Here is a 23844-nt window from a genome sequence, read left to right on the forward strand (position 1 = left end):
TCTTCTTCCATTTAGCTGTAACACAGGGGTGTCAAACTCAAGGCCCGGGGGCCAAATCCGGCCCGCGACTTCATTTAATGTGGCCCCACAAGAGCTCTGAAAGAATATAATACGTTTATTATACAGTTATATGCCGATTTACAGAAGCACGTTGCCCATAAACTACATGTCCCACAATGCATCTCAAATATGAATGTTGTTCAGAATTTGACTTTTTTGCTTCAAAATGTCATTTTTTTAAACATTTTTTCCAGAATTTGGCTTTTTTTTTTAAAAAAAAATCATTTTGTGACATTCTCACTGAAGAGACTTCCAATTATTTGTCCTAGACTTCTGATTTCAGTAGTTAATTATTAAGTTATTATTACCTATCCTATAATAATCCAATGCAGAGGAAATATTGTAATATAATACATACGTTTATATATATTACATATTTATATATGTATTTTTATATAGTCTTAAAGTTACAACCGGCCCTTTGAGTGCAACCATAATGCTGATGTGGCCCGCGATGACATTGAGTTTGACACAGCTGCTATAAAACAAGAAAGAGGGCAACACAGTATTTGATGTAGTTCTTTCATGCACATCCAACACATTGGCAGAATAAATCACATTTCATCTGCACGGTGGCAAACTGCAGCGAGAGGCAGTGATGGTAATGGACTGTTGCTTTGGAACTGAATGAATTGTAACAACAGGAGTAAATATTGAACGCCCAGATGGATGACATAGTACATGGGTTAGTTACACAGTATTTTATATTGTGCAATTGTTTTACCCTCCTTTTGTTTTCCCTGCATCAGGTGGTGATGGCTGTTGCTCAGCTGTATTTCCATCTGGCTCCTAAAGCGGAGATCGGGGTGATCGCCAAGGCCCTGGTCCGTCTGCTGAGGAGCCACAGGTGAGCTGACCATCTGAAATTAATTCTCTATTCAAATTTCAATGCTGCCTATTAAAGCATCAGGCCTGTTAGAAAATTAAAAGCTGTGAAATTAAAGGTGGGGAAGGTCATTTTGGAGAAACCAGCTCGAGTGAGCTAGAATTTAAAAATACACAGCCGGAAGAAATCTGCTACTTCCTTACAGAGCCCCTCCTTCAACACACACGAACGCGCACATGACTAATGAGGGCACGAGATAAGTTTGTGCACAGATGGAAGGCTGACAGGCAGGTAGGCCATCCAGTTATTTTAGCCGGGCCGGCTCAGATGATTGGTCGTACTTTTTACAGTACCACGGCTTCCACAGATGACTTTTGTTTATGGATTTTTTGTCAAAGCACTTAAGATATTCATTGCTATCGGGATGTTAAGAGCATTCCATGGAATATAACAAAAAGTGTATCTCGAGCCGGTTTCTCAAACTTACCTACCCCACCTTTAAGGCAGCAGCATGAGCCATCTGTCAACATTATTGGCTGAGAATGGAGCTAAGGTGGAAAACAGTACTGCAGAAATTAGTCCTATATCTGGGAAATTAGTTAGCTTTAATTAATGTTTTGTTTCTTTCTGTCATCTGGCTTTTCCAATGGGTTTTATGTTTGAGTTCTGAACAAAAATCTACGGTTAACACAAGCTAAAGAACTGTTTGCTTCTGACATAAAATACAACAGATACACATATCAATTTAAAAAAAAAAGGGCAATGGCTAATACAAAATTGATTAACATAATATTTGGGATCCTACATTGTACAATGAATTGGCTTAATTAGACTACAGATGTTGTCAGGGAACAATAAAAGCCATAATGCTAAAAACAAGAAACCCATTTACTCAGTGGTGATGACGTTGAAGTCCTGCGCTTGTTGTATTAGCATTATGTTAGCTTATAGCAGCCATTGCTTTTATGCTTCAAAATCCTACATGTGGTGTTCAACTATTGTGAAGTGTATCCTCCTGAATCCTAAAAGTTTATCTTATTTCTGACATAATTCAAAGAAATAATCCCTTTCCGCTTTTTGTCAAAGAAACCAACGGGATGCTAACTTCCTGTTTGATCATTAGCTAAATACGTCACCCTGCAGCACATTCAGCTGCGTTTATGAAACTCAGCTGAATGTGCGAGGAGAACACTATAAAGACCATCAGCAAAGTGGAAAATAGTATGAGAACAGTAGAAAAATGACAAGTGAGGGTAGTAAACGAAATCTGCTCTGGCCTGAAGCGAGGAGTGAAATTAAACAGGGAGCTGGGTGCGTCTGAGGTAAACATGGAGGCATAAAGCATGAGGAGCGATGGCCTGTGGGCTGTAAGTCCTCACACTGCCTCTTATTGAGCGGGGGTCCTGTGGCTGAGCGGCTGTAATGGGATCATCACTCAGAGCCGCCAAACAGCCTCTCTGTCGCACACCACCATATGTTTGTTAACACTTTACTATTCATACAGAGCCTCAGCGCTAATCACAAACACACTGGTTTATTACCCTGAGAGATAATGCACGCACGTCTAACAAGAATGCTGCTTAAGATTTGAAATGTTATATTGGTCTTGCTTTATTAGACAATCTACAAACATACCTGAGTGCAGATGTGATTTTTTAAAACTTTTTTTTGCACATATTAGTAACACATATTACTTACAGTTTTATCTTAATCTAAGGAATAGGATTACAAAGATTCAGAAACCATGTTGATTTGGTTTTCTTTAGATGTTACCAGATACCATATGCAGCTGGGAGAAATGTCACATTAAATAGATCTATGATAATGTTATCGCAATGTCAGTATGACCTACTGCAAAAATTATATTATTATGTAATATCTTTTTACTGTCTTTTCTTACGTAGAACTTATGTATTTTTATCTTAAAGCTCAGTTCTCCTATATGAACATTTCTCTACACATTTTTTTATTAATACTCAATAATCGTTGCCGATGTATAAATATTCATACAAATATTTCCATTGTTGTGAAGAGCTGTGGGCCTCTCATGGCCACAGGATTTCTCCGGTCGATAAAAACAGGGATTTTATAATTTTTTCACCACAGTTTTTAACCTTATCATTAATGTCTTGTGTTGATGTCTCTCATTACAGTGAGGTCCAGTACGTTGTTCTTCAGAATGTGGCGACAATGTCGATTAAGAGGAGGGTGAGCGACACCTGCTGCTGTCTTTTGGTTGTGTGTGAAATCTAAAACTGAATGCTGCAGATTCACTGAATTACATTTTCCTCTCTTCTCTCCATCGTGTGCTACAGGGGATGTTTGAGCCGTACCTGAAGAGTTTCTACATCCGTTCTACAGACCCAACGCAGATTAAAATCCTTAAGGTTATTTTCTTTTCTATTTCCCTGCTGTCCCTTTTGTCGTAGTGCTGAAATAATGGAAGACTATTCATCCTTAACCTGAGGTATGGTACAGGGTGTCCGCGGCGCGGGGTCTTAAAAAGTATTAAACGTTGATCAATTAATTTAGTGAAAATTAATGCTATTAAAAAGTATTAAACAGCATTTTCCAATGTATTACATTTTGTAGCTTGTTTTCAATAAGTATATAAATTGTCCAAAGAGGTTATATTCTACAGTCTGCCTGAATGTAATCATTGCGTAGGTGTGTAGTGTGATTCTGTGTAGTTTATTTATGGCATCCCGTTGGATTTGACGTCATCTGAACAGGACATCGCACGCTCACTGCTTGATAGCGCGAAGGTCCGTTTACGCCGGTTGTTAAACAACATCGTTTTGGGGAAATGCAAGTTTGCGTCCAAATGGTTGGAAGATAAGGAGGAAGGACAATCAATACTGAATATAGTCAATGTGAGGTAAAGTGTGTCGCCAATGTAACCGGTTAAAACTCCAAGTGGCGATGAGGTCTTAAAATGTATGGAAGGGTCTTAAAAAAGGTCTTAAAAGGTTTTACATTTGACTTCAGGATTCCTGCATATACCCTGTGGTAGTATAACAAAGTATATCCTCAATCATTGTAAACCCACTTTCACAGAGTCATAAAATCCACTCGTGCCAAATCAACTCCCAGGAATACGAATGAAGCTGCTTGAAAAATGTCTACATCAATCTGAAAAAAGGACTGTTTAAAAATGAAAGTGCAGTTTTCTGGCACAGGTTTTAAGAAGTAACCAACAATGTAAAAGTGATGCAGTAATTGCAAGTAAGCCCAGTTTTGTATTCCACTTTAAATTAAGTTTAAATAAAACGTTTTTCTCTGTTTGTCTTTGCAGCTGGAGGTTCTCACCAATCTGGCGAATGAGACGAACATTTCCACGATCCTCCGAGAGTTTCAGGTAGAGTCATGATTCTTTGTGAAGAACGGACACAAAATAAATAAAGTAGGTTCACAGAAGTAATTTGTATTTCCATGCATATATAAGCACAGTAGGAGAAATTAAGTTGTAAAAATAGCTACTATGAATTAGGGATGGGAACGATTAATCGAATATTAGAAATTATTCAGGTATTCGAATGAGAATATGAGTTATGAATATTTTTATTGTAATTTTGTTTTGTTTTTGGGAGGGGTGCCTAAGTTGATATGATCAAATGGAATAATTCAATGTGCCGTAGCTAAGTGTGTTAGGTCTAAAGGTGTGTTTTGCTCTGCTCACCGGTCCCTCACAGCGGGCAGAGCTGCAGGTGCTGACCTCTCTCTCGCGTCCGGTTATACTTCACTCGCGTTTGTGTCCAAATCCATCAGATCTAGCTAGTTCTAGCCAATGATATGGCTGCTGCCCCTCCCTACACGCAGATCAAGCAGACTCAAACCTCAGCCCAAATTCCAGCTGAGAGGGTCTTCTCTACAGCTGGCCTGATTGTGAATCGCCTCCGCGCCCGCCTCTCCCCCGAGTAGACATGCTCATATTCTTAAACAAGAATGAGTATTGAATAGCTGCATTCTGTGCATAGCCCTGTTATAGGTTGTTGATCTCTGTTGTCACGGGTTACGTTACCCTAACCCGTTATGTTGTTCTCTTTAATTTAAAAACCAAGTTATGTTTTAAGCATGAAAGCTGTAGGCCTATAGCTGTCAACTGTTCATACTGGGATCACCAGTTCAATACATTTGACAAAATCGACTTGGTTTCTATACTTACTGTATTTGAACATGTATTTAAAAAACATTTTTTTTTAAATGTTTCCCACATTTTTTTTTTTATAGGATATGTTCATTTCGGTTAATCGGTTAACCGTTTTTTTGGGGGTCGAATATACATTTGCTTTCAAATTCCCATCCCTACTATAAATCTACTGTAAACAAAAAAAATATTGTAAAATTAAAAGTAAAAAAAAGAATATTTCAAGAAATATAAATGTACAAAAGAAAGTAATCAGTAATCATGGTAATGTGCAACGTTTACAGTATGGATATATAATAGTATAAGGACTGACTCAAGATGTGCTTTCATGCAACACATATATAAGATAAGATGAAGCTTAATGAAGCCTATAGGGAATTCAGCAGCATCTATGGGAGTTAAGAGTGATGCTTCACTGAGGAGGGATAAGCCACTCTCTGTATTTTACACTTTACTAAGTGAATACTTCTCTCTGGCAGACGTACATTAAGAGCATGGATAAAGACTTTGTGGCCGCCACGATCCAGGCCATCGGCCGCTGCGCCACAAACATCGGGGAGGTGAGGGACACGTGTCTGAACGGCCTGGTGCAACTGCTGTCCAACAGAGACGGTGAGTCCTTCTGCGTCACACTCTGCACTACAGGCTTTAAATGATATACTGTATATATATATAATGTATATAGAGTAGGAGGGATTCATTGTTGTGGCTAGTATCAGATACTGGGTCAATAGGATCATTTAATCAAGCTTGTTCATTTACATTTGAAAATTAGATTGAATTTAACACAACTGTACATATCCATGAAGGCAATATATGAGATATAATTATCGAGTTTTAAAGGTCCCATGTCTTGGCCATTTCTACTGATCATAATTCCATTGTTGAGGTCTACTAGAATAAATGTATATTGTGCAATTTTCCAAACTCACATTGGTTTCTCATACAGCATCTCTGTATAGTATGTGTATTCACTCTCTGTCCTAAACGGCTTGTTGGAGCTCCTGCCCCCCCCTCCCTGTGAGCCCAGTGGCCGTCTGTGAGACAGCGAGACACAGTGAAACCCAGCCTGAAACACACCCGCAGCCTGAAACACACCCGCAGCCTGGCTGGGAGTTTGTGTGTGTGCCCAGGCTGAGTTCTGCGGTGTCTCGCTGTCTCGCCGACCCCACACCAGTGAGCCAGCTCACAGTGTCCCGCTCCTCGCAGCAGCGAGCCTCGCAACGTCCTGCCGAGTGTGTGTGTGAGGAAGTCCACGGATTGGTCCAAACGTAACGGCTCCGAGCGTTCGGGTATACGTTACGTCACTATACCCGAAATACGTCACTATACTCAAGAAGTAAACTATGAAAAAAGAGAAATCTCCAACGAGGCGTTCTGGGGCAGCATAGACAGGTCTTTTCTGTGTTAGAGTTTTACTCGCTACAGGGTGTACTTTGAGGGTTTGTGACTCCGCAGACCGTTTACATGGGGACGGGTAATAACCAGAAAAGCATGACATGGGACCTTTAAGGAGACAAGAATTTCCAGAAAGGGTCCACAAGGGAAACAAAAAACCTATTAACTACAAATCTGGCCTGTTTTTATAAAGTCAAAAGTTCAAATTAATCATTAAAAAAATATTCCATTTGGCTTTATTTTGTACTTTTAATTTAAACAAGGTGCGAGGGGGCATGACAAACCATCAAAATACAATAATAAAGTTTGTTTTTAAAAAAGAAAAATGACACAGGTGGCCATGGAGCCTCTGACAGGTGAACGGTTTTTTATTTACCGACCCTTTACCTACTGTTATTTAAAAAAAATAAAAAAAAGGGAAGGGAAGTTGAGTATCCCTGATCGAGGATGAAATGAGGAAAACATAATGACTGTTTATTTGATGATTTATGGCTGTTCCTCCTGTCGTGCAGAGTTGGTGGTAGCAGAGTCGGTGGTGGTGATTAAGAAGCTGCTGCAGATGCAACCGGAGAAACACAGCGACATCATAAAGCACATGGCCAAACTCACTGACAACATCCAGGTGAGAAACTGCTGTCATTAACTGGCTATAAAAAATCCCAGCGAAAGGAACACTAATTGTTTTAGAGTTGCTGTGTGAAAACAGGTCTGCCAAATAAACTTGTATCCGTTTTTCCTGACAAAAGAGAAACACAACCATCTAAGGTGGTGTTTACAGGAGAACGAAACGGGTTATATCTGCTACTTTTCTCTCGCGTTTAGCCCGTTCGTTCACACGAGGCCGTAACGGAACAGCGGAAACGGATCCCGCAAACGATAACGGGTCCGAAGGTGGATAGATCTGCAACCGGAACGCTCTGGGGTGCCAAACGGCTCCGTGTGTACGTCCTATACGATCATTTCCTGATAACGCCTCTCCCCACCTCTGCTGCTCACTGCTGTAGCATGGTCAGTAGCTACTGTCAGTAGCTGCTGTCCATGCTACTATGGGCTCAGAACAGTCTCATAATACACACATGCACACAGAAGGATTCAAACTTGTATTTCCGGATACACACTTGTGTTTTTCAATGCACACACAAATGTGTTCCGTTTCATATACATGTAAATAAAATCCAAATACAGAAAAAAGTTTTACATGTGTATTTTTGATTCTCACTTATTAGTTTCCCGTTTAAATCTCCTGAACCTGCAAACACAAACAGCTTTCTGTGCACGGATCGCTTTGCATTCGTGTGTGGGTTTTTTGAGACTCCCCTGACGGTCAGCCGATTCGTACTTGTAATTTTTTCTATCTATAGCCAATCAGATGTCTCCTTCATTCTAAGCCAATCACATGAGCGCGCCCCCACGAGGGTAAGATTACTTCATATACGCATTTTGCGCAGTCTGGTCAGCTCGCTAAACAGAGGGCGGAGCATCAGGTGATCATGCAGAGCAGCGTGTCTCCATCAGACTCAGCAGCTGATCTGATCTCTCTCTCGCGTCCGGTTATACTTCACTCGCGTTTATGTCCATATTGATCAGATCCAGCTCTCCTGATCGGCCTTTATAGAGAGCACCGATCAAACTATTAAGAGTGAATATCGGCCGATAATGACCGGCGGGGCTCCCCCGTGTTAACTGATCGAGTAGGCTAAGCTAACCTGTAGCTGCTCCACACTCACAACAACTTCATACAGACATAAATAAAGCAGCTGTATTCGCCATACATACATACATTTAAAACGGTGTACACAAGCATTCATCAATGGTTTGGAAAGTGGCGCTGTACCTTCCTTAATAATATAAAGGCTTGTATTTGCGTGCATTTCCTGTTCGGAAAGTGGCGCTGTACTGAGAGTGGAGGGTAGCGCCTGCAGGCAAGCTCCATGGAGCTGTCAGCTCCGGACTGCGCAAAATGCGTACATGAAGCGCTACGTCATGAACGCAATAAATCTACCCTCGTGGGGGCGCGCTCATGTGATTGGCTTAGAATTGAGGAGACATCTGATTGGCTATAGATAGAAACAATTACAAGTACGAATCGGCTGACCGTCAGGGGAGTCTCAAAAAACCCACACACGAATGCACAGCGATCCGTGCACAGAAAGCTGTTTGTGTTTGCAGGTGCAGAGGTTTTAAACTGAAAACAAATATGTGAGGATCAAAAATACACATGTAAAACTTTTTTCTGTATTTGGATTTTATTTACATGTATATGAAACGGAATACATTTGTGTGTGCATTGAAAAACACAAGTGTGGATCCGGAAATACAAGTGTGAATCCTTTTGCGGATCATGAAATACAAGTGTGAATCCTTCTGTGTGCATGTGTGTATTATGAGACTGTTCTGAGCCCATATGCTACAGATGTTAGTGCAAAATCTACAGCTCCTCTACCACAACCATCAGCAATAAGTGGACATGGAGAATTACATGAACTACATGTTGCTACATCCACCGCGGGGCATAAACAGAAGGGCAACCATGGAAACCATGCTTGGGGGTCTTCTTCGCTGCTTTTGGTGTATTTTGTGGCAGAAGTACCGCGTCACTTACAGGCCCGGCATATGTACTACAGCGACTCCAGCGCTTTCGAGCGGTCTCGTGCGGAACTACAGCGCCACTTACAGGCTCGGAATATGTACTACAGCGTCTGCAGTGGTCTCGTGTGAACGGACACGTTAAATGAGCCGAATGCGTGTGAACGGAAGACTTTTTTGATAACGAATTCGGTCCGTTTGCGTTTGTGCTCCCGTGTAAATGGGGTGTAATTTAACTTCAATTCTTCTCAGGTGCCGATGGTTTAAACTTTACACTGACAAAAGCCAATTGTAGCGGCAAAAACTCCCCATGAGTTATGCCGCTCAGAGGCTAAAAGTTCCTCTTTGCTTCGTTCCATATAAGAGTCCGTAGTCATTTATAGTCCATGGTGTTTAATAAAGACAAAAGAACAAACAATATACAACTCCAGACCTCATGGTCAACAGAAAGTATCAGAGCCATTCTCCCTCTCCTCTACGTCATATCCCAAAACCGGCATCCAACAGGTGACCTACAGTAAATACCAACAAAAAACACCCACGTGACAATTGCCGGAAGTGATAAACAATAAGAATCAAACGTGATGCAAACAGAAATGAAGATAATACCATAATAGAAATAATAAGTAATGGCAAAACAAGCATTTTGGCTCCTACACCAATCACAACCATGTATTTTATCTGTGGTTGTTCTCAGGTGCCGATGGCGCGGGCCAGCATCCTGTGGCTGATCGGAGAATACTGCGAGCACGTTCCCAAGATCGCTCCGGATGTCCTGAGGAAGATGGCCAAGTCGTTCACCAACGAAGAAGACATTGTCAAGCTGCAAATCATCAATTTGGCCGCCAAGCTTTATCTCACAAACTCCAAACAGGTGTGTTTCTGGACATTTGTATTTCCACACGTATATTTTTTAACCTTTTAATGCTATTTTATTTCTACTTCAGAAATATTTAGATTTTTTATTTCTGGTGTCTTAATTTCTCTCATGTACATTGCCTTGTTTGTTATGCTGCTGTAAAGCAAACTTTTCCCAAATTGGGATACATATAGTACCTACCTACCTACCTACCTACCTACCTACCTACCTACCTATCTACCTACCTACCTACCTACCTACCTACCTACCTACCTACCTACCTACCTACCTACCTACCTACCTACCTACCTACCTACCTACCTACCTACCTACCTACCTACCTCTCTATCCCTTTACCTACCTACCTACCTACCTACCTACCTACCTACCTACCTACCTACCTACCTACCTACCTACCTACCTACCTACCTACCTACCTACCTACCTACCTCTCTATCCCTTTACCTACCTACCTACCTACCTACCTACCTACCTACCTACCTACCTCTCTATCCCTTTACCTACCTACCTACCTACCTACCTACCTCTCTATCCCTTTACCTACCTACCTACCTACCTACCTACCTACCTACCTACCTACCTACCTACCTACCTACCTACCTACCTACCTACCTACCCTACCTACCTACCTACCTACCTACCTACCTACCTACCTACCTACCTACCTACCTACCTACCTACCTACCTACCTACCTACCTACCTACCTACCTACCTACCTACCTACCTACCTACCTACCTACCTACCTACCTACCTACCTACCCTGAGAATCAATAGAGTCTTAACCTATAATATAAAAAACTAAATATAATTTATTTTTTCATTATATTGCAGTTGGGTAGAAGTTTAATTAAGCAGATAAATGCAAATTATAGTTAAGTTATAATTCAAGTTAGTTCAACTTAAAACAACATCAACAATACTTTTTAACTTTTGCACATGAAATTACTCAAAGTAAGCCCAAATATAAGTTATATCGGGTAAGAGTTTGTAATGACAGCATGTATTTTCTGATTACCATTGCTATTTGAGTTTTCTCTGTGGTGAATTTAAAAAGATACATCCACATTTGAAGCATTTGGTCTTAACCCTAAATCTTTATTTTTATTTTTTTGGTCACTTCTTTTTACGTAAAACGTGAAAGATATTTGGCATGATGCTGTTTTTTTCTCCAAGAAAGTGTTATGCCTTTTGATAATCGTACTACTTATTCAGTCTGCCTTCAGTTTGAACATTTAACTGTATTGCTTTCCAAAGGTTTGCTGATATGAATGAACAAAAAGTACGATACAAATTGTACTTCAATACAGCACTCAAACACAACCAGACACACGCACACACTTAGAAATGGTGAATATAATTGTTTGTAATGTCCTTCATTATCTTTCCTCAGACCAAACTGTTGACGCAGTACGTCCTCAACTTGGCCAAGTACGACCAGAACTACGATATCCGTGATCGGGCGCGCTTCATTCGTCAGCTCATCGTGCCGACCGAGAAGAGCGGAGCGCTCAGCAAGTACGCTAAGAAACTCTTCCTCGCCATCAAACCTGCTCCGGTCCTCGAGTCTCCATTCAAAGGTATACTGAATATATTTTTACCTTGTTTATGATCTTTTATTTTCAGTTTTCCTAACACTAAGAACACCTTTTGAAATGGTCACCATGGCCTTAAACACTTCAGGAGTTAGTAAAAGACATGATGACATTTTCTAAGATGTGTGATCAACCCTTTCTGAGGATGTCCATCTCAAATGAACTTCCATGTTCCGTATCTGCTTGGAAATCATTGAAAAAAGACAATTCAGAACTTGCCAGAGAATCGTCACGTTTTAATGTTTTCTTCAGTATCAACACGATCCAGTGTAGCTGATTCGATATCATTTAATGATACATATTTAGCAAAATGCAGCCACCAGCTAAAATACTGACTCCCCTGCGACATTGTACGTTCTGTTAACCCTCCTGTTGTCTTCGGGTCAAATCTGACCGATTTACTACTTTCATCAATCATAACTTTTTTGTTTTACATTCGATTGCATTAAGGCGTTATGATATCCTTCACAGTAGACATTTGAACATGTACAATAGCTGATCACCACTTTCATTGAATTTTGGATGATTTAGTCAACTTTGTAACACCATGGTGTTCCCGGCCAAAAATGACCGCCATAAAGAAAAGGAATTAGTAACCATCCGGATCAGATAAAACACACACACACACACACACACACACACACACACACACACACACACACACACACACACACACACACACACACACACACACACACACACACACACACACAAACACACACAGAACAATTTGACACATTTCCCGCTCTTATGTGCCCATCCCCCCACATGGATCACACCTGGCACACGCAATACATGTTCAGTGTCTGTTCTTTGTATATTTACTGCAGTTGTTCATGTATACCAGTAGTCTGATATAATATGTACAGTTTGAAAAGGTGTTAAATGAAATTTGGTGATGATTAATGGTTTTTGTGTTAATGTAATAGCAGTTAAAACAGGACCGGTCAAATTTGACCGCGAACACCAAAGTAAGGGGGGGGAACGAAGACAATAGGAGGGTTAAGTCACCTAATCCCCCCAAATTATGGGATTTTTTTTCTTTCAATTATTTAATAATCCTTCCAATAGAATATTAATAAAATTAGCAAAGTGCCTTACAAATGTGCAGATTAACATTTAAGATTTTTGTTTTGTGTTTTTTCAGATCGAGACCACTTCCAGTTGGGGTCTTTGTCCCACCTGCTGAATGCTAAGGCCGGCGGCTACCAGGAGCTGCCCGACTGGCCCGAAGCCGCCCCAGACCCCTGCGTGCGCAACGTGGAGGTGAAGGATTCTGTGCGTGCAGTGGGAACAGTAACTTACAGAGACACAGGGGTCCTCTGGGCTCTCCAGGGGGCCACAAAGTGGAGGGGAGCGAGGGCTGCTCCTGCCCCAGAGCAGTGCCTCAGAGGGGGCCGCGCAGAGCCTCAGATCCAATACTACATTTACTCCAATATAACATTCATCACCATTCATCCACTTACAGCTCATTAGCATTAACAGCTCATCAGTAACGTGCATCATTTTGGTCATTTATCTCCAAACGCTGCCTCTCACCACCCTCCATGGAGGAGAATGAGTCACAGAGGAGAAAAGAGGATTACACTTTCTATTTAAAAACTTCTGATTCACTCTGAAAACACGGGCGCCCTCTCTGCGGCACTGGCTTCTGTTTCAGCAGCAGCTCCGTCGCCCCGTCCGGGTGATTTCTCACCAATGTTTGAGCCAATAGCACATGAGAAGGGAACAGATTTAGGAGGAAAAATCAAACAACAGATCGGTTTCAAAATGAAAGCAAACCACTTTAATTTTGGGCTAGAGGTTCACTTACGGAGGGCCGGCACCTACAGTCATACTTTAACAAAGGGGCTACTTATATGTTATTTTGCATCCATGTTTTTAATAATTACTCCCCACAGTTTGAAGTTGAACCTTTTAAATTTAATTCTGAATGTAAAAAGTCATCCAATCTCACCAAAGTCCCTCCTCTTCTTCTCCATCCCATTCACTCCATGTGCCATCGGCTCATAACCAACTATGTGATTTAAATGAAGACGTCAAATCAAAACTTGAGCGTGTCACTCTTTTGTCAAAATCAACACTCATAAAACCCACTTGATTTTGAGCTCCAGGAGTGACCTCAAGTCTTGATTGTGTCATCATACTGTATTTGTGAAGTATTGTGATTATAGTGTTGATTTTTATTCTAACACTTTATGTTTCATACCTCAGTGTTTAAAGCACTGAAAAGGAGGCTTTTAGCTGAATACGTAAATAAGTTGCTTTACTGTTGACCATTTTCCAAAGCATTTGAATCATTAATTGATTCCAGGCAGACACAGTGCTCCATCACTGCCGTTGAGAGCTGGATCAGTTTTGGGAACTTAAAGCTGATTTTCTGACAACATGTAACTGTAACTTCAACTAAGTTAGCAAGGCTCTATACAGCCCCTTTATTGAGTTTTAAAACCAGAAAAACATGGCAGATAAACTACCATCACAGCTATGGTTCCCAAGTTTTAGAGGACAATCAGTTTGCTCCAGCTGTAGCGTTAAATAACATCCAGAGGAGTCAAATGCATTCAAAATGCCACGTCTTTTTAGTTTCAGACAATAATACAGTACAATATATCTTTCAGTCACATTCACATGTTCAGTTTTTCCAGCTGTATCAATACAATCCTGAATAGGTTTCAAGTATTAGACAACCAGTAACAGAGTACCACTCCAGGGCTAAAAAAACCAAAGAAAAAGTAATAAAGATTAGGGCTGCTCGATTATGGCAAAAATCTTAATCTCCATTATTTGGGTCAATAATTGATATCATGATTATTAAAAACGATTATCCATTTACTTTGAAAACATCCATTTATTGAACAGTATGTTTTTAACAGTTGATTACCTTGAACTTTACGTATAATTCAACTGAAAAAAAAAAAAAAAAAAAGTTTTATTTCGATTACGTTGTTTTCATAATCGTTGCAAGCCAAAATCGTAATTGTGATTAAAATACGATTAATTGAGCAGCCTTAATAAAGATGTTCTGCCGCAGAAAACAAGACAAAAATAAATAACAAATAATAGTAAATAATACAAATATTAATGATGGAGAGAGAATACAAGTGACATACAAAAATGCCATATTTGGATTTCAAGCAGATCTCAAATCTTTGCCAGTTGTAAGTGTTTTTAAATGAATGATAAACAATCGATGGCCCAAAGGTAGTAATTCAATCAAAAACTGTGGGAGATTTTCACAAAGAAACCTTCCGCATTACTGCAACTAAGTTGGGAAGGCCATACCCCAATTTGACCTTTTATTGTGATCTGGCAGGGATCATTACATTAGTTCCTGACATCAACAGAAGATGTACAACTCACACATCAACATGGACCACAGCACAAGTCATTTAGGAACATTCAAACTAAGAAGTATAAAATACAAGAATACAAGTTACAGTGCAGTGTAAGAAATACATTACTACTTGATTCAACATTTGTGGTGTTGAAAAAGGAATAATTAAACACTTTGGAATCTCAGTTGTAAGTGTTTTACAATTTAAAGAAAAATTATAGACCACTACTAAAAAACTGATTCAGTCCAAAACCGTAAAAATAATGCTTTGAAGAAATGGTCAGCAGTGATGTTTAATATACAAAGTCTCCCATTGCCCCCCTGCTGTCCCTCTGCCTATCAAACGTCTCCGCAGACAGAGGAGGTCTTCACCACCGGCGAGGGGAGGATCGGCTTGCTAGGAGAACGGAGAGAGGTGCCCCCCCCCCCCCCCCTCAGTTTGGGAGTGCGGTGGTGTTTGTTTTGATGACTGCTCTCTCTTTCCTCTTATAGACTCTCATCATCACTTATTTCACTAGAATGTAGAAACTGATGATGGTCGAACTGAAAGGATTAGTGAGAGTTTTCCCTTCAGTGCTGCTGAGTCACTGCTGAATGATATTTAGAGAGACAGTCGTCATTATCCCAGGGGTAAAGAGGTTAACTGGAAGAAACTAAATCATAATTGATTCGCTTTAAGGATTCAGAGTTGATAGTAGAAGCAAATCAAAGAAGGGTTAGACAGTTGGATCTTTGAAAGGTTACATTACTTTGATGTTCTGGAGCTTTTGACCACTTTCCATTGTCTTCATCAAGGATGACCTTTGCTAAGTTGTCTATTTGTTCAATCTTTCCCCTTATATTCATTATTTAAGTGCTTTCAAGACTTGAAAATTGCAGTTGGCAAAACCATGTCCTCCCAAGGTCTTCCTACTTAGTTATAACAACTTGTGCAAAGCAGCCTATGTTTATTGTGTGTTTATTTGTCTGTGGGTGTTTCTCAATGTCGAGTAAGGCTGCTCCAGAGCCACTATTTCAAGTATACTACCTCATCGAGTGCCGCCGAAGGACTGTTCGGCATACTTGGAATTCTACCGAGCCTGGCGTACTTCGTTAGGAGACATTTCGAGGCTGCACATGGGTACACTTCGCGTCCTTAAAATCCCCACAATGCTTTGCGCACGGACCAATTTCCCCAAATCTGTGGTGGAAAATGTAAGGCGGGGCCTCTCATATGACGCACACCTGCACACTTGCTAGCCTGTTCCACTCTTCGTTTTCCGAATGCCAGGAAGGATTCTTGCCTCGCTTCTGAAGCAAGTGACTCAGAAGACATGTGCTACCAAGCAAGCGTACTCAACATTGAGAAACACCCAGAGTGTCACCAGGGTTACAGACAAACTACTGACCTGATTATCATGAAACTTGGTAGAAGGGTTTAGCTTTGGACAAAGATGATACAACATTTTGGAGTAGATCCAAATCATCGGAGGGATATTGTTCATACATGTTCAAATGATTAGAAGGTTTTAACCTCCTGAAGTCCAATGGCAACTTAGCAAGCTTCATCTGTTAATGTTTTTAAAAAAATAGAAAAGCAATTGGATAAAAGGGAGACATGTGGCGCAGTGGTCTAGTGCGTTGGTGTTCAGATCAGGGGACCACTGGTTCAAACCCTGCTGCAGTCAGCATGTCGTTGTGTCCCTGGGCAAGACACTTCACCCCCCCCAGAGATTTTACACTAGCTAGCGGACCACTGACTTTAATTTGTTTTAACTAAATTGTCTTCCGTGACATTTGTGACACGTTTTGTGGATGTGTCACAAATGTTGTTTGTGTGAAACTGAGTGTTGTGATTCAGATTCCTGCTTTCCCCCTCCTCTTCCATCTCCTCATTTAGTTCATTTAAATCCATGCCACTACAACATCCTGCTTTGTCACTGATTAACACATTGAATAATGCATTGTCGTGTTTTTGCTTGATTTAGAAGTAGGTAGTGAATGTTAATGTTGACTTTTTCTTTATAAGTAACACAGTTATATTGGAGTGCGTTGATTTGACCAGAAAAAATAATTCACTTGGTGGTAAATACTGTAATGAGATTAAGGGTTACATTTGTCTCTGATATCAGACAAACTGTTCTCACACGTCTTCTTTTTTTTAGACCTTTTCTGTTTTTCCTGACTATTTTTCTCTAAAAAACAAACCTCTTTCCTTCCTTTTCTCACCTCATTCCAATCTTTTTCTGTTTACATCTACCAGGTGTTTACGCTGCTTGAAAGAGTCACAACATTAACGAGTGTGAGTCAGTGAGCGGTAAAAGAGCCCGCCTCCTTCCATTTAGCGGCAAAACCCGAGTGCTTTTTGACACCCTTCCCCCCCGCCTAATGTAGACGCTGTTCTGTGCTTAGCTCAGCCAAAGCTATCTCAAACACAGCCCCCTCTTCCTCGGTCTCTGCCATTAAAGAAGTGATTCTTTTAGCTGGAAGTGACACGTCGAGATGCATTAGCAGCCGTGTGGGTTTTAAATGGTGTTTGGGAGATGTCCACTCTCATTAGCTGATGGCTTCAGTTAATGAGTTTGGTCGCAGAAAGAGCAGGATTTTCTTCTTGTTTAAAGTGTGGGAGGAAGGTCATTTCTCCTCAAAGACATCACTTCTCTTAATGGAACTGCTCCCTGTATTAAAAGAAACCCATTTCTGCAAGTGGTCATGAAGGTATCGCCCGGTGTTAACGTCCATCTGTGCACAGCATTAAACTGTCTGCACTGTTTTTGGTCTCAGATCTAAAGGCAGATCTGAGGGCTGCTTTATCGAGGCCTTCATGGCCACGTTGCTGATATCTGCCTCGTCTCTGCTTCTGTCTGAGGGGTTTATCACGAGGCGAGCTGGAGGCGCTGACTGTCTGCACTCTGCCTCTCTGACAGGTGCCTGAATGGACCAAATGCAGCAGCCGGGAGAAGAGGAAGGAGAAGAAAGTGGACAAGCCGTTCTACTCCGACTCAGATGGAGAGTCCGGGCCCACGGAGTCAGCGGACAGCGGTAACTTTAAGGGGCTGAATTGGTGCCAAGGAAGCGACTAAAAATGCATTCTTATTATTGATCATTCTGCCCTTACTTTTAAAGAGGGCATATTATGCTTATTTCCAGGTTCACATTTGTATTTAGTGTCTCTACTGTGACATGTCTCCATGCTTTAATGTTCAAAAAGCTCTTTATTTTTCTCATACTGCCTGTGCTGCAGCATCTCTTTTCACCCTCTGTCTCAAACCAGAGCCCAGTCTGCTCTGATTGGTTAGCTGGTCGGCTCTGTTGTGATTGGTCAACTGGTTAGAGATGTCCCGCCCCTTAGCCTATCATGTACAGTGTGTTGGAGTGCTAGCCAATAGAAGCAAAAGTGTATCATAGTGATGTCATTTGTTACGGAAGTAAACAAAGTCCAATGTAGGCAGAGTGTGTGACAAAGACATAAACATATATAACTCACTACAGGAAAGAGAAAACCCCAAAAAGCATAATAGGGCCTCTTTAAAATCTATACAATGTAAAGTAACTGTGAAAAATCTCCATGATGATATATTTTAATATCTTGTTCTGTCCTAAAGATATTCAGTTCAATATTATAGATTTTTTTTTAAAGCGGAAATCTTCATATTTGAGATGCTGAATTCAGACATTTCTGCCAATTTCACAGGACCAAATTCTCAAATCTATTATCAAATTAGTTTAGAAATATGTCTCCGTTCCTTAAAGGTGGGGTAGGTAATTCACTTCAGAAACACTTGTTGTCATATTCCATAGAATGCTCTTAACATCCCGATAGCAATGAATACATTAAATGCTTTGACAATAAATATATACAAAAATGTCATCTGTGGAAGCCGTGGCGCTGTAAAAAGCACGACCAATCATCTGAGCCGGCCCGGCTAAAGTAACTGGATGGCCTACCTGCCTGTCAGCCTTCCATCTGGGCACAAACTTATCTCGTGCCCTCATTGGTCATGTGCGCGTTCGTGTGTGTTGGAGGAGGGGCTCTGTGAGAAAGTCTGAAGGAAGGGGCAGATATTCTTCGGTTGTGTACTTTCAAATTCTAGCACACTCGAGCTGGTTTCTCAATTCTTACCTACCCTACCTTTAACTAAACAATTAGTTGGCTAATCCTGGGAGCTCTAGTCGTACTATTACTCTAATCCTCTTATGTTTAAAATATTCAAATTTAAAGAACATTGTTCTCCCTGCAGAGTCGGACTCAGCCAGCGGCTCGGAGAGCGGCAGCGGCTTGGAGGAGAGCGGCTCGGGGTCAGAGAGCGAGGAGAGCGAGGAAGGCTCCGAGTCTGAGGAGGAGGAGGAAAAGGACAAGAAGAAGAAGAAAAAGATAGAATTGAAGAAGCCTGTGCAAGTGAGCGAAAGGTAGAACATGCTTCTGTTTTCCTAGTGTTTTGTCCTAAACTGAAAAAAGTTAAGATATGACTTGTTTTAGATCTTTTTATCTTAATGATTTGTCTCATCCCCTTACATAATAACTCCAGGACTCTGACTGACCTTTGCTTTCCTTTCCAGCGAGCAGAGCAGTGAAGAGGAAGTGAGGAAGCACGAGAGGAAGAATAAACTGCGTAAGAGCGTCTCGGAGTCTGAATCTGATGATGAGGAGGAGAGCGAGTCTGAAAGCAGCCAATCAGAGTCTGAAGACTCGGAGTCTGAGGCGGAAGTCAAAAAGAAGAAAAAGGTAAAGAAAAAACAACCTAAAATGATAAATACATTTGACATCATCTTTAAAACACTCGTTGAAGTATAGAAGAAATACTCCTGTATTTAGACTTAGCACAGTCACTTGAAAATCTATATTTTCTTTTCTCCTCTTCCAGGCAGCTGAAACCAAACCTCCCCCTAAGCCGGTCAAGAAAGAGTGCAAGAAGGAGAAGAAGGAAATGTCTCTGCTCGACCTCGATGACTGTGAGTACTTTCACCTCCTGTAAAATGTCTACTCTCAAAGGGAATGTAATTCAATGTATGAGTGCTCAATTCAGGGAGGCACAGTCAGTGGACAAGTTTGTTGTAAAGTATGGAAGTGTTTCTCAAACTTACAGGATCAAGTAATGCAAGAAATACGATTAAAATCATTCAAAGGCTTTTTCATCATAATCACAATAATTGCAACGTAGTTCTTGGCAATGATCCTGTCGGGTTTTCTGAGGTAAAAGACAGATGTGTGTGCTATATGTATGAAATAAAAAATAGGTGAATTCCGTGAGGTGTAAACTTTTGTACATCCTTGTTTATAAGTCATACTCTCCTGTCTCTTTTTTCGCAGTTGAACCCACCCCCTCTCCTCAAGTCACGCCCCTGAACAGCTTCCTGTCCAGCAGCCTGGTGAACGACCTGGAGGGACTGTCTCTGTCCGATGCCGTCCTCTCTCCGGCGGTAAGTCCTTCATGCTTCTCTCGTCCTCCTAGGTACTATATTTACATTACATTGCATTTGGCTGAAGCTTTTATCCAAAGCAACTTACTTGTAAATGCTCAATAATATTTTGTTGTCTAAATACTTGTACGTCCCTATTGCAAGGACAATAACGTCTAATTTGATATAATTTTACACAAAAATGGCCTTAAATTGTATTCCTTATCTCTTACTTCCATGTCCCTGTCCCTCTAGTGGTGATATTATGGGAATATGTTTAGAGTATTTAACAATTAGGTTTTATACTTTAGCGCATATAACATTGAAATAATTTCCTCTGTCAGTGGCACACACAAAAATACACATAAATAATATCTTCATATGACTCGTGGCTTTCAAAAAAACATTTGACAGAAAACGCTCGTACTATGGTGATTTCATACTGCTTTTTAATTATTTGCGGTCTTCAAGAAAATGTATTCATAATATAGTAGCCATGGTTTATAATCAATTTATATTTATGAAGGTCTGAGAGCATCAGTCAACCCGGGGGGTATACTACGAAGCAGGATTTTCGCTTAGCCGGCTAACTTCAGGGAAAACTCGGGGTTTCCGGTCCTACGAAGCTGGTTCTCTTTTTAGCAGGCTAGATCTCCATGGTAACTTATGCTGTGCGGCTAACCTGGTCGGGACCAGGTTAGGTTGCAGGCTAAGAGCTCAACTCAGTGAAAGCACTGCCTGCTGACCAATCAGAGCTCAGTGTGCGGAGTTTAAAGCGATCAAGTCATATTACAGGAGAAAGGAAATACAGAAAAGCTGCCGTCGCAGGAAAGACGGCCGGCAAAAATCACCGACTGTGTGAACGTGAACATTAATAGAATATCACCTCCATCTTCAGAGCAATCTGACTATTATAACATTAGCGTTAAGAAAGCTTACTTAAATATCTGCCACAACATAAGTAACCGGATCAGAGTGACATTAAGTACAGTCCGCAGCATATCACTTCATAATGTATCATATATTTCCTTATCTGAGTCAGCTGAGCCGTATCTGGCCGTGCAACACTCACAGTGTCACATTCACATACTGTATGCAGAAGTATTATTTTAAGCAACACATTAAGTTGACGAAACACTCGAGTCAAATGTAATTAAAATCAGATCGTGTTTTAGACGGGGCAGTGATATCATAACCCTGTTAATGTACGCATTCAAACACTTGTTCTGTTACCAGCTGTATTCACCTTGCAGGTGCAGCTATGTGGCTTTGATCCTGGATAAAGTGTTTAAGTCATGGATGTTTAAAGTTTAACTTCTTCATATGTCTAATATTATAGTTGACTTTTCATTCAGGAAGTATGACGCTGTGCTGTCAATATGCTTCTCCATGTTTGTGATTGGTCCAATGCTCCAAATACCACCCCTTTCATGTGAACGCGCACCTAACTAGATAGGACACGGCTGGCTTGAGCGATCCACTTGATAACCCGCGTCGTAGTACCGTTTAGCGAGAGCGCGTATGTTTTGGATTAGGCCAACCGGCTAACTCTAACATATCCAGGTTAGGTTGAACCAGCTTCGTAGTACAGGCCTCTGTTGTCTCTCCACAATAACAACAAACTGTTTTGTTTGTTTAAACTGTTTTTACCGAAGTCTGTGGTTTTCGCTTTTATTTGAAACTGTTTTTTGCTGCCTTAGTCAGGACTTCATTGTAAAAATAAATCTGAATCCTAATGGGAAATACACCTGGTTAAATAAAGGTTAAAAAAAAGTCAATAACAAATGTATATATTTCTTGACAAATCAATGTACCAATCAGTGCGTCTCTGTGAATATCTAAAGTGGATATTTCCTTCAGTAATAGTGAAAAATGTATCTGAAATGCTAACACACATCAACCCTTCCTCCGTCTCCTCCCTTGTTCAGGCCATCTCTCCCTGCAGCGCTCTGAAGAGCTACGAGCTGCTGCACCGCATCACGGGGGAGGGTCTGTGCGTGGAGTACTGCTTCAGCCGCCAGCCGTTCCCCCCCGACGCCAACATGGTGTCGGTGCAGATGCAGTTCACCAACAACGCCACGTCGGACACCAAGAACCTGCACATGGAGGACGTGAAGCTGCAGAGCGGGATGAGGGTCAACGAGTTCACTGAGATCGGTGAGTCATGGTTTGGTGGGAACTGAATTTCTTATTTTCATGTAATCGAAAAAGGAAACCAGGATGACCTTTGCTCTTACTACAAAAACAACAACATAGGAGCAGTTTCAGAAGCAGCCAGTAAATGTTAGGTGGAATAAACAATATGTGAGGATGGAGCCTTACAGTAGGGATATATGTGCAGGTTAAAGGTGGTGCTACGGTAATATCTAGCGATCACCAAAAACACATGTTTATAGTTTTCATTTTTGTCTGCAAATCAAATTGGATAATCGTTCTAGAAAACAAACCAGGGAATCACAGAAATTGTGGAAATTCAACCAAAGTCCTACTTTTAAAATAAAAAAAATGCAGAAGAAAACCCTTCAGTAAAAATTGTCAAGCATGTTGTCGTATCCATGCTGACAGCAAATATTTCCTCTGTCTGTTATTCAGCAATTACTAACTAAAAGATGATGTTGTTTTATTTGTTTGTGTGTTTTTGTTTGTGTTGTGTACAGAGCTGCTGCCGGCAGGTGAGACGGCCTCAGCTGTGATGGGCATCGATTTCTGTGACTCAACACAAGCTGCAAACTTCCAGCTGTGGTGAGACGGGTTCTGTTTCTTAACTTCCCTCATGATTCTGTGGGTCCTTCATGGTCTCGTAGTACTGGGTGAAAACAGGCACAAAACTGATGCTGTTAATATATGACTCTGTTTTGTAATTGTAAAAATGGTTAGCTTTGCATGAGCCTGGAAGTAAAACTGTTTTAGACTCAGGATTATTTCAATATGTCCTCCTACCAGTATGTGTGTACTACACTGAGAAATAAAGTAAAGCAAGCATTAGTTGTCATTTTAGAAAATATATGTTTAAATGCATTTGTTTTTGTCTCTTATTTGTCAGCACCCACCGCAGGAAGTTCTTCGTGTCGATCCAGCCTCCGGTCGGGGAGTTGATGAGACCCGTCTTCCTGACGGAGAACGAGTTTAAAAAGGAGCAAGGTGAGTGATTCAACTTCATAAAGGTACTATATTAAGGAATATAAAACCTCTGACTTTATGGCCATCACATTCAAACTAGTATTTCAAAGTGGGAAGTTACTACTGAATATCTGAACTGGGTACAAGTGATGTGTCATATTTCATTTTTCTTTCTGCATGTTTATCTTCTTTGATATTCTCAGGCTAAAAGATTCATTAGCACATATAGTGTATGTAGTCCATTTCCCCCACAATTTCATATATTGGTCATATACGCTAACTACAGAATATGAAACAAGTCCATTTGTGTGGGTTTTGGGACAGATCATAAATGTTTTATTTAAATACACCAGCATTGTTTTTCCGATCCATACAGTACTAATTGTTTAGTAGAGCAGCAACAGACGACAGTTAGCAGCATGTTTCTGTAGTTTTGTGTTCATTTCCCAGACAGACGGACAGACAGACAGGCAGACGGACAGACGGACAGACAGACGGACAGACGGACAGACAGACA

General features: G+C 40.8%; 1 protein-coding gene across 6 annotated transcripts in view; it reads left to right on the forward strand.

Moving 5' to 3' along the window:
• The window catches only part of LOC117559361 (AP-3 complex subunit beta-2), a 62776-nt gene that overhangs the window by 32416 nt on the left and 6516 nt on the right, over window positions 1-23844 (forward strand). For 4 of the 6 annotated variants that reach the window (XM_034236090.1, XM_034236093.1, XM_034236089.1 and 1 more), the window contains 17 exons: window positions 810-907; window positions 3040-3094; window positions 3202-3273; window positions 4182-4244; window positions 5513-5645; window positions 6944-7053; window positions 9715-9891; window positions 11290-11476; window positions 12639-12769; window positions 17735-17849; window positions 19049-19217; window positions 19368-19533; window positions 19673-19760; window positions 20119-20228; window positions 22136-22364; window positions 22865-22949; window positions 23251-23348. In XM_034236090.1, the coding sequence (XP_034091981.1) occupies window positions 810-907; window positions 3040-3094; window positions 3202-3273; window positions 4182-4244; window positions 5513-5645; window positions 6944-7053; window positions 9715-9891; window positions 11290-11476; window positions 12639-12769; window positions 17735-17849; window positions 19049-19217; window positions 19368-19533; window positions 19673-19760; window positions 20119-20228; window positions 22136-22364; window positions 22865-22949; window positions 23251-23348 (2086 nt within the window). The remainder of the gene's footprint in view (window positions 1-809; window positions 908-3039; window positions 3095-3201; window positions 3274-4181; window positions 4245-5512; window positions 5646-6943; window positions 7054-9714; window positions 9892-11289; window positions 11477-12638; window positions 12770-17734; window positions 17850-19048; window positions 19218-19367; window positions 19534-19672; window positions 19761-20118; window positions 20229-22135; window positions 22365-22864; window positions 22950-23250; window positions 23349-23844) is intronic. The other 2 variants (XM_034236092.1, XM_034236095.1) reach the window with 1 other exon arrangement.

The sequence above is a fragment of the Gymnodraco acuticeps genome, unplaced genomic scaffold (genome assembly GCF_902827175.1).
Source record: "Gymnodraco acuticeps unplaced genomic scaffold, fGymAcu1.1, whole genome shotgun sequence".
Taxonomy (NCBI): Eukaryota; Metazoa; Chordata; class Actinopteri; order Perciformes; family Bathydraconidae; genus Gymnodraco; species Gymnodraco acuticeps.